This window comes from Hoplias malabaricus, chromosome 5 (genome assembly GCF_029633855.1).
Source record: "Hoplias malabaricus isolate fHopMal1 chromosome 5, fHopMal1.hap1, whole genome shotgun sequence".
Taxonomy (NCBI): Eukaryota; Metazoa; Chordata; class Actinopteri; order Characiformes; family Erythrinidae; genus Hoplias; species Hoplias malabaricus.
In genome coordinates, this window is record NC_089804.1 from 45,560,588 (window position 1) to 45,572,515 (window position 11,928).

At 38.7% G+C, this 11,928-nt stretch overlaps 1 protein-coding gene across 1 annotated transcript; it reads right to left on the bottom strand.

Moving 5' to 3' along the window:
* Positions 1-1,956: 1,956 nt before the first annotated feature.
* Positions 1,957-9,374, bottom strand: trim101 (tripartite motif containing 101). The gene is made up of 10 exons (XM_066672358.1): positions 9,210-9,374; positions 4,758-4,906; positions 4,411-4,585; positions 4,231-4,326; positions 3,871-4,104; positions 3,693-3,715; positions 3,456-3,580; positions 3,112-3,371; positions 2,593-3,000; positions 1,957-2,043 (listed from the first exon to the last, which is right to left on the bottom strand). The coding sequence occupies exons 1-10, from the start codon at positions 9,372-9,374 to the stop codon at positions 1,957-1,959; spliced, it is 1,722 nt and encodes a 573-aa protein (XP_066528455.1).
* Between the last annotated feature and the right edge of the window lie 2,554 nt (positions 9,375-11,928).

Consider the following 11,928-nt stretch of genomic DNA (forward strand, 5'->3'; position numbering starts at 1 on the left):
AGACCAAAATGCTTTAAAGGCCCTACACCTTTTCAGTGAGAGAGCGATCACTTCTTCTTGGCAAGGGGGTTAAGCCAGGAGAAGGAGAAGCTGAGACGGGTTGACTCAGTGGTGACAGGTTGTGAGCTTGGTTCTTCTGCTGAGTTCTCTGCAGCTGCAGTCTGTAAGAGGTGATTAGAGTACTGATATCAAATAACCAGCAAAAATGCCACACGTATATTTTCTTAATTATTAATTATGTTTCAGTACCAAATTTAACATGCCCCTACCAACATCTACTTGTATCTCTCTATGGTGAAATATCTTATTATTGCTGCCTTTGTGGTTTGTTAGATATCAAATAAACATAACCGTTGAACTGAGCAGTAGAAATGGCTTAGATAATATTGCAATTTGATAAAACTTGCTTTCCCCTTAAATCATGACCTCCTTCTGTACACCCCCTTAGAGGCTATTTTGTAGACGGAATGTTAATAATGTCTAACAAGGGTATATTTCAGTACCTTCAGCTAGGGACCATAATTGTACCATATTCATTATTAATTGTAGATATAAAAGTTGTGATGATTTCATCTCCAGGTCTTAAATTGTGTTCTTTTATTTTACACAGTTCTGTAATAAAAGCTTACAAATATATTCACCTCACTTCTGGAGAAGAGAATGTAATGTAGCTTTAGGGAACACAACTTGATTTTAAAACACTGTTGTACCTTTAAAGGTACATTTACATTACCTTTAGGAACAATAATGTACATGTACCATGCTTTTTTTCTGAGACTGTATATATAGCTAGAGTATATAGTATATAGCTATAGTTTAACTAGGACAGAGTTGGCTCCAAGTGTGTGGTGTTGAGCTACTAGTGTGTAATGGTGTGAAAAGGGACTGCAGTAAAATGAATTAAAACTCTTACAAAATGTATTTAATATAATACCTAGTTGTAATGAGACAGCATAAAAGAGAGAGATGTACTGTGAAAACTGGTTAAAAAGATTTTTATAAGCCACAGCAACAAAAAATGGCAATGCATTTAGCATCTACAAAAAAAAAATATTTTTTTTTTTGCTGTGCTCCCCTTTTGTAGTTGAGAATACTCATCATCTGCTGCATGTTCACCCCACAACTAACTCTCACCAACTTGTCCATCTTTTGCCCCCAAACCACACTTTGGGAATCATTGGTTTATGTTATGCTTAAAAATAAACAGACATCAGGCAGCACATAGTTTCCAAGCAAGCCATAGCAGCAAAGTGTTCCCAGTGAAAAAAATAATTCTTTCCATTAAGCTGCAAGTTGCAATTAATGTACATATCCCACCCTTCTGAGAGTTGAGGTGAAGTCAGTGAGGGCATGTTCAAACAAGATCTAAAATGGAGGGTTACTATTCAGGAGCGGCATTCGTTAGTAATGTGGCTACCACAAGGGGGCATTGGAGTTGTAGAAGTAATAAAAGCGTGAATGAGTGTCACGCTATAAATCGCCAGCCTTCGGGACCCCAGGGGAATAGGGTTCATATGGCCTGCAAATTTTTTCAGTCTTTGGTAGTTTCAGTTGCTTTTAGAGAAAAGATTTTAGACAAAAAAAAAAAAAAAAAATAGAAAAACAACTTAGGCTAGCTACCAGTTAAATCAGCAATTGTGCTTTGGGTGCCGGTAGGTTTGATCATGAGGATAGCTGCTAAAGCCTCATCAGAACATTTAAATCAGCTTGAAATTTCCTGTGGCCTATTTTTCTACAGGGAACAGTTTGCTCTGTCTATTTTATGTTTTGACACCATAGAATTAAGAGTATGTATACTCACAGCATGCATTTCAAAATGCTGCCTCAGTTATAACATATTGTTATCAATCATATAAGAAGAAAAGGGCCAAATAATTCTATGTGTTGTTAATGGTGTTAGCACAAAATGCAATGTGTTATTAGACCAATACCTCAAAGCTGAACTTTCCAGCAGTGCTATGTGCCAAGGATGCATTGAATGTTCCCCCATACCCTCTGGAGGATGACCAGAAAGGTCAAGATGTAAAACACAAGGGTGATGACCTGAGGAGAGATGGAAGTGAAGATGGAAAGAAGCAGGCACTTGTGTGGAAAAAAGCTATTATATGTGAAAGGGAAGTATAGCGATGTGGTATAATGCAGTGGATAGTGACACTGCTCTCTAAGCACCATATTGTGGTTTGAGACAACAGTAGGGTATCATGGTATACCAAGTTCTATACGATTTTGTTTAGCATGCTCTTAATGCTACTACTGCTTACCTTTTGACCCATGATTCTGTTCACGGAGCATTGCTCTGGATAAGAGCATCTGCCTAATGCCTATAAAGTATAACTGTAAGCTCCCAAAGTAGTGCAGTTGTTGTTTCCCTAATCATAGCCTAAGAGATTAATTCTCTCTTGTTGTAAGACAGATTTTTAGCAATCACAAGTAAGTGCAATGAACACGGGTCCTGAGAAAAGGACAAATGACTGAGTAATGTTTATCATGTGGGAGTTACTTGATGACGAATTGCAGGAAGATCACAAGGTAAGCACAATGATGGCTGAGATGGGGACATAAATGGCTATGATCTCTTGAAACTAAACTGACCTGCAGAGATAAAGAGGTAACCCTGTCTTTGCTGACAGACTCAGAAATGTCCTTCTCAGCCTCTGCCATATGGTCTTGGGGACTATCCACTGAATTCCTCCCAAATGGACTCTTCTCAAGGCTAAATTTTTTCTTGGCGGCCAGAGGCATAAGGCTGCCACTCATCCACATGGACAGAGGTGTCTGGGACTGCAGGAAAGCGGATGGATCTGTGTGTTCCTTTACAAGTAGTGGTGGAAGGTCACAATCTCCTGTGGCATCATAAGGCAGGGCTAGGTCTAAGCTAAGAATTTGCCTAGGCCTGTACCAGCTTGGGTAGAGTTTGGGTTCTTCATCTGCTTGTACATGGAAGCTTTGTTTTTCCAGGCCACGTACATCATGCTCCTTACACCCTAACTCAAGCTGGTCCTTGTAATGGGTGAAGGATGGCAAGAATATAGCTTCAGAGGTAGAATGTATTGACTTCTCGTTGCAACAGTTGTTTTCTTTTTAATAATGAGAGAAGGTACAAGGACTTACCTGAGTGTTACTCCACCCACTTTTTTCGCATAGAACTTCTTTTATTGTTGCTGCTTGTGCCAGGGTATCCTCACTTGTGTCAGACACTATAGTGCTTATTGGCAAGCTGTCTGACTTAAGATCTTGATCTGGCACAGGACTCTCTCCTGCAAAGTTTAACTGTTCTGCTTCAGGTTCTTCTTCAGGTTCTGTTTCAAGCACTAGTTCAGATTCTGATTGTGGTTCAGGTTCTTCCAGAGTCTCTTCAATCTCCTCCTCAGCTGCAAAGTAATCAGCAGCAAAATTATTGTCAGTTGAATTGTTTGTCTTGCAATACACATATAGTTTAACTATTCATGTCTCACGTTGGAGGAAATCCAGCTGGTAGAGAGCCATTTCCTCTGTGTCAAAATCAACCTTATAATGATCCATGTTTTCATATTCAGGTATTATGGTCTCCTCTGGGGCACAGTTAGTTGCTACACAGACCCTTTGGGAAGAAGGAATCATTTTGAACTAGTGTAAAATATGGAGACGTATAGGAAGGTAATTCATGCTTAGAGAACCAACATCCACTCAGTGAAATATAAGAAGGCACTTACCTTTCAATAAGGCTTTTTGAAGCCTACAAGAGAGCAGAAAACGTTTTAAAAACCTTTAAAAATATACAAAAATTGGAAATGTGTTATTTTACAGTGCCTACAGGTTCTAGTTATTAAATACGGAAAAACAAAAAAATATATTTAGGCCATCAAAAAACACTTAAAAAAATTAATGTACCTGCAGAAATGCAGCCATCTCTGACTCTTCTATTGTATTCATGGCTGTCTGCACCAATTTAGAGTTGGTGTCAACATGTTCACTATAGGTTTGTACCAAGCTTCTGGCCCAGCCTGTCTTTTCATCCTGTTCATCTGTGATTTCCTGTACCATAATCTTACGCCTCTCATCCAAGATGGCACTCAGACGATCAAACTTCTCACAAAGAATCTCCTTCTGGTTTCTGCTGTTCTCCTGTTACAAATGACATATATTCTCACATGACACATCTTGAATGATGTAATGATAAAATGAAATATAAAGTAATAAAGATATGGAAATTATTAATGAGATGTCTCAGCATGAGAAGTCCAGTAAAACCTCAATATTCCTGCAAAGCTCTTCTAGATCATTTATGCAAGCTTGGAGTCGTTCATTAGTGGCAACCAAGCATCCAATCCCATTATTCAGTTCATCCTACAATATAAAAAGTGGGTAATTAATTAATCAATCAGTGGAAGTTGTATAAACTGATCTTCCAAGTTATTACCAATTTTTCACCTTTTGCTGCTGATAGACCTCAGTTAAAGGAGCCACTTGGCAGGTGCTGTGTGCTCCAAACACTTTACAGAGTGAACAGGTGGGCAGCTGACAACTGATGCAGTAAATGTTGAGTTTTTCTCCTTCATGTTCCTCACAGGTTATTTGGGTTAATTGTTTTGGTAGAGGCCTAGAGCTAGAGACACACATAAATACTACAACACTATAGTTTTGAGAATTAACACAATACCCAACACAAATATTTGAGTATATACAAAAGATAGCAAAACTAGCAGTGTACACCTAAATGGCCAACTGACAGCTTCAGAAGATGCACTTTTACCAAGATATATTCTGGTAATTCTGACCTTGCAGATTCTTGCTTGTAGACATCAATGATATTTTCCACCAGTAAGTTTCGCTGGAGCCCATAAACACCGTGGCGGTCCAAAACAACGTCATGTCGGCAAGATGGACAACGAAAGCGGCCTCCAATCCCAACCTGGAACAGAGATGGCTGCAATCCCTTAATTAGTATGTTCTAGGTGTTGTGAGGCCTATCAAACTTATTACTTTTATTGCCTGTTTTGCATTTAACTCATATGTTTACATTGACACAAACAGAAAATGAATTTGGGTGCATTTTTTTTAAATAAAACAAGTACATGTTAAGCAAAGAAATGAGATGTGTTCAGAACTTTAGTGTGGTATTGTAATAGAATAAACTGAAATATAATCATAATTAAATTTGTGCAATTCACAATTAATTTTCAGCGCATGTCACGATTACATTATACCTATTTCAGTCATCGTGAACTTTATTTACTGAATGAATTTTGCTGAGAACACCTTACATTTTGTTAGTCTTGCTTTGAGAAAGATATAGTATGAAAGAGCTTTGATTAAATGAAGATAAATATCCTGCTGATGGACAAATGAAGCCATGCACTTGAACATGAGTTCATTTGGAAACCTCTGACCAGCTGCTTCTGGTTTAGTGACTGTTGCTATGAGAAGGTATAAATCGAACTTTGCTGATCCTCTGGTGTCCAGTCTGCTTTTCTGACCTATTACCAATAGGGAAAATATCTTGTAAACAAAGACATGGTTTTGGCATGGAGTCCAGATAAAGACAGTGAACTTGCAGTTGTTCTTCCCCTCTTTCTCTCTGAGGTAAAGAAAGAGTGCACAGTAGAGAGCATGATGTGAAGTGAGTGAGAGGGACAGAGAGAAATGGACACAGTGGACGTCCTGAAATAGTCGTGCTCTTTAAAAAGCTTCAGCTGGTGAGACATATGGGTCGGTTGGAAATCAGAATCCCTGCTTAAAGCAAAGGAGCACAGTGCCTGTCTTGGAAGGCCATGGCACTGCAAAGCGGGGTTGTCTCTGCCCTGCTTGTTAAGATTTCTTATAATTCTAATTAATTATATACTGAACTGAAGTGATTGTGTTAGAACACAGAAAGTATATCTCTTATAGAACAGGTATTTCCCCTGAGATTTAACTCTTTAAATTATATGGTGATCTGCATTGTGCAGACTGATATGAAGTGGTGTTGCTGATCCAGAAACAATCAGTATCCTAGCTCACTAATGCTGTTATGAATCAATTCAATCAAATCATCACAGAAACTCACATAAGCATTCCAAGAAAAGAGGAAAGCTGTTGCTGCACCAAAAGAAGCATTTACTATCATTCAGTATTCAAAAACTGTTGAATAAGCACGTGTCCTCAAACCAGCAGCCAGAGTGACAGAGCTGTGGAGGTCTATTCTAATGGCTGCTTTGCATTAATTAACAGATGATTTGTTTTGGATCTCTGGTTTTATAGAGTATCCTCATATTACTGTTGTAACCCTTAAAAAGAACAGCACCTCCAGCTCTAGCATACTTTCCCCTGAGCTCCTTATTGAATTACAAATAATGCTAAAAATGTCAACATCGTATTCAGAGTAATGGTGGGGGGAGTACAGGAGCAGTCCCAGCATGTGATGAGTTGACTCTTTTCAAGCTTTTTAAACCTGTCAATGATATTTGTTATGACACATTCGTAACTTAACTGCTGACATTTTGCTAACAAAGCATCAGGAGTGAAAAACTATAGAGGAGGTAAGACACATCTGAGCTGGTGGCAGAAACAAGGATATGTAGATGAGACAAAAATAGTGCAGAGGGCTGTTTGTCAGATTTGAGGCTTCACACACAGATCAGTCAATCTATTGTCTGTCTTGTGAGAGATTAGTCAGAAGGGGCAAATGTAGGTCACACACTATATTTACCCCAAAGGCTTTCAAACTGAGTTTAAGCTCAGTCCTCACACCTGTCTTGGTTCAGTGTATTTTTATGGTTATTATCCAGTGATAGCCTGATATTTTGATGTGCTCTACACTAGACCAATGCACTACTATTGTCATAACATCATACTATCTACCGTCACAGCTGTTCAGCTGAAAAACAGATAAATATTTCTAACAGATCCAATGCTCACCATGCCCAATGCAAAGAATTAGCATGATTTGTATAAAGCCCCCCAGTGTTGTGCTGTGCTGCATAAAGTATGTCCATCCACAGTTGTTTTTAGTTGTAAAACTAAGGATATTTAGGTCCTTAGGGACCGAAACCACCGGGGCCCCAACTATTTACATTATGCATGTAAATGTTTGAAGACAGCTGACAACCATTTTTCTAAAATAAAACATTTTTGACCCACCTTTGCTGCAGCTTCAGGATTTCCTACTGTAAGCATATTACAGTTTTGTGCACAATTTGTTTCCACAATGGGTGCACCTTACTGTAATTCAGTTCACCAATTATAAGGGCCACATGTAGTTATGTAATTATATGTATAATGTATTATGTAAAATATCCTATGCCAATCCATTAGAGCTTCACATAGGGCCCACCACACTCTCTTCCTATCTGCAGCCACAAAATGTTTGTTGAATCCTACACCTCTATATTAAGGTTGATGTTACTCATCGAGCCCAGCCCATGAGTTTCCAAACCACCCAATGTATCACAACCTCTTCACTGGGGTCATCAGGATGGCACCTCCTGTCATTGGTGTTTCGCTGAATTAAGCCCACAACACCTCCAGAAGGCTCAACAGTGAAGTCTGGCATCCCAGACCCAGCCTCCTCCCATCTAGCTTTACAGTCCTACCTTACCCTTAAGCATCAACAACCATAAATCCACACTGGCCTCCCTGGTGACTAGGGCTGTACCTATCCCCACTGGCACCCCTTAATGCATGGTCAGTGCCACCAGTTCCATGTGAACTTTACGTGCTACATCACCAACCACCACAACAGCACCTCTACAGTGCATTTGCCAAAGTAATCTGTGTCCTCCTTGTCCACAACCACTGACTAGATCTTTCAGCTCTTTCTGATAAATCCTTCACAGCTGCCCTTAGTTTCTGGCTCCTGATGCCGATATGCACCAGCAGGGATGTGGCGGACTTGGTTACAAATCCCCTAACAGTTATCTCCACCGTTCTTACATGTGCATGCCACCCGCATATGAACATTAACTGGTATCTGGGCAAAAAAAATTAATAGAAATTGGTTGGATGTAGCCTTTTCCTAAAAATAAGTGGGTTGCTACATGTATGTCTTCTATACTCAGTCTAGTCAAACATTCCTTGAATTGCTCTATTCATGTCCATAGATCCACACTCTTTCTGACAACTCACAGAAATATACAGGTGACCATTAGACACTGCACTGAATATATGTCAGCGGTGAAGATCAGTTGCATTGTAGCTGCTGCTTCAGTGATCAAATATAGATCAAATACAGTCAGCCAGTTAGACACAGTACTCATAACTCACAATGCAGTCTTAGATTTGGACATACCAGGGTCAAACAGACTTTTTTGTATGAAAAAGGAGTGGAATTAGGTTAAAAAAAAACATATTTGAAGACATAATTTTACCAGGAAACAGGCATTACATTTACATGTGCTCCCTACATATAAGCTGTTTTCAGCAGTAACAGCCTCTGTTCTTCTGAAAAGGATTTACAATAGACGTCAGAATGTTGTTTTTGGGCATTTGATTGCATTAAGCACCTACACATTTAAGAGAGTCAGATAATTTCTTCTAAATCACAAATGCTACTGTATCTCACCCCATAGGCACTGGATAGAAAACCTCCCTAGAACATAACAGAATTTTATTTATTAGGTCCTAAAAAAGTGAAGAATAGCCTCTAACCTGCCATTGTGTTCTAAACAGGACTTTGTACTTGAACCTGATGTTAAACTCTAGGCTGTTCTTGCCAAATTAGGTTTAGCTTAAAGTTAGTCTTTAAATTACAATTCTTTTCCTTGAGTATGAATTTAAGCTGCTCTGCATAGAGTCAGTGACAAACGTTTAAAAACCCTGCTCAGTTTTCATTCATTCATTTCCTCTAACTACCAGATCAGGTTCACTGTGGGCCCAGAGCCTACCAAGAATCATTGGGTGCAAAAGGCAGAGAGAAAAACTGTTATCCTGCTGTGACCAATAAACGTAATGTAAGGCACTGAATATCAGCCCCTAGTTGTGGAGCTCTATAATGTGAGTTGTTGTACTTTACAACTTATGAAAATATTTCAATTTCAAGTGATTTTAAAGCATTTGTATTTGTCTATTCACAAGTAGAACATACATGGAAAGAAAGGGCCTCAATTAAAACTGTCAAAAAAAAAAAAAAAAAAAAAAAAAAAAGAAAACTTACCCAGGAAACATGAACCTGAACCTGAACCTGAAAATATGTTATTCAGAGGGTTGCCCAGAGTTACCCTACCACTGGGACAGGGACACTCAGCAATACGTACCCTGTATAGCTCGTTGGCACATTTACGGCAGAGATTGTGTTGGCAGGGCAGAATGACCACAGGCTTGGTGAACACCTCCAAGCAGATGGGACAGATGAGCTGCTTCTCCAGAGTGTCCAGCGAGGTGTCCCTTTGGAAAGAGCTCTGGTCCAGTGGAAGAGACATGACAGAGTCTCTACACTGTTCCAGAGCTCACTAGAAAGGACTAAGAGCAATGCGAACAAATGTGCTATTAAATATCTTCAGTGATCTGACTGTGATTAACCGTCTTCAGCTTTCAAATCCATCTGCTTTTGGCCTTCTTTCTCCACTTTCATTTCACTGTTGCTTTGCCCCTGTGCGGTTTCAGGGAAGTGGGGCTCAGACAGTCAAGCTTTAGGAGTGTGTATGTGTGTGTGTGTGTGTATCTCTGTGTGCAGAAGTGTCTGGTTACTGCACCCCCTCCCACCTCTGTTGTCCCGAGGTCAGCTTTGCCCATATTCAGCAGGCAGAATGCTGGCAAAAGTTGCTTTCTCCTGTTACTCCAATCATTCACATCCACAGCTCGAAACAGGACCAAAACACTATAGCACACACAAACAGGAAAAGTGTTCATAATTTTTGCACATTCATTGTATGAGGCTGAAGAGGGATGTTATATATTATTCTCACTTCTGTACAACTCTGAATGTTAAAACAAGCAGAACTCCTGAAAAAATTGTATATCAAATGATGTTCATGGTACAGTATTAAAGGTGTTTCCAGCTAAGAAAGTGTGATAAAGTTAAATTAATGGTGTTTATATGTTTCCTACTGTTTTTTGGAGTGAAGGCAGTGAGTAAATTGCCTGGTAATTTGTTCATTCACACGAATGTTTAGTGTGAATGAATGGTTTAGTCTGATCTGGACCAAGACCATCTCTTTCTGATCTGACAAAATGTTTGTCCTTTCGTCCGGACCATGGTCCAAGGCATCTTTTAAACCTATTATTTTTAGTTCAGACCAAACAGATGTGAAACACTCTAGAACAGAGTTATTCAAGCTTTTCCTCCCAAACCCCCTTGGCAGTTTTTTTGAGAACTTGGGGCCCTCCCTCAGCTAAAACATGTGTCAATATAAAAATAATAAGAGGCCATCCCATTTTTCCAGAACTTTTACATATAACCATAATAAATGAAATAAATAGTAGCACATACAAGAGCGTATAATTAGCATGGACGGAGGTGACATCTTCACCAATGTCCAGCGATTAAAGAATTGTCCCCACCAATAATTTGATCCCCTCCACAAAAAAAAAACAAAAAAAAAAAAAAAACCTCTGAGCTCTTAATTTCACTCTCAATCCAGTGCAAATGTAGTCTAAATTCCATTTCAGTATCTTAGGTTTTTATCTTGCTTTTTGCTCTCTCTTACAAATTTAATATATGGCCATTGAATTTTTTCAACGGTGGGGTGAAGGTCAAACTAAAAAGAAAGTGTGAGGAAATCAAAATAAATCACAATAAATAAAAAAAAAAACATCACTGAATTGGACTGTGGAACAATATTAAAACATTAAAACAAAATAACCATTTTGTAACAGAGTTGTTTATATATATATATATATATATATATATATATATATATATATATATATATATTTGCATTTTTTTCTTCTCTCACCTGCCCCACCTGCAATTCCATGGCGCCCCACAGATCTTCAAACTGTGGGGCACTTCCAACATGGCCCTGAACTGATGTTTTTTTCTCCTCTATGTGTACATAACTTTATGGCTAAATTATGTTCTATGTCTGTTTTCATAAGCAACTGCAGCAGGCATGATTTATTGATGAGCTTCACTGTGCATGTGCTCCAAGGGAAGGGTTACAAAGGGTTTTTTTGGTCGGACATTCTGTTGCTCTACTGTGACGTCTACTGGCAGAATTTCACATTTAAGATGTTCAATTGTGCACCATAGACAATCTCCATAGACAAGTACTGATCCAAAAATAAATATATAAATAAATAAAAAATAAAACAAATAAAAATATCAGCTGTCTATTTTCTTCTAATTCTAAGGATTCATGACCAATATAAAATAAAGCCACAATCATTGGACTGAGCTGGAGGAACTGATTACCCCACATCGGTACATGAGCTCACAGGTCGTGATGAAATTTTTGTTCTTATTGTTGAATTGTAGAGTGTGTGCGCCATGGATGAGTTAAACGTGGAAGACACATTTTGTTTTAGGTTGTACAATGACAAATACATGCAGATTTCACATATATAAATAAACAATACGGGTGGCATGTCATTGTGTTGCTGACCAAAGGAACTCTACTTTTCTTTCTTCCTTAAAACTCAGCTTAAAACATCTCTTTACAGAATACTTCCACTCACATACAATCACCACTATATTGGAATTTGAAAAATGCTTTGTAAATCACACATTATAATCCATCCATTATCTGTAATAATAATTATAATTACTATTATTATTAATAAAGCTAAACTAATCAGGGGTGTCCAAATTTTGCCATACAACTGTATATGAGCACAGCTCATCTGAAACAGTCCTGTATATACCAGGACAGTGTATAGTCCATATTTGATATTCCAACCATAAGTATAAATTGGTAACTGGCGTCCCCTCCAGGGTGTATTCCCGCCTTGCGCCCGATGATTCCAGGTAGGCTCTGGACCCCCCGCGACCCTAAATTGGATAAGCGGTTACAGATAGGTGGATGGATGGATGGA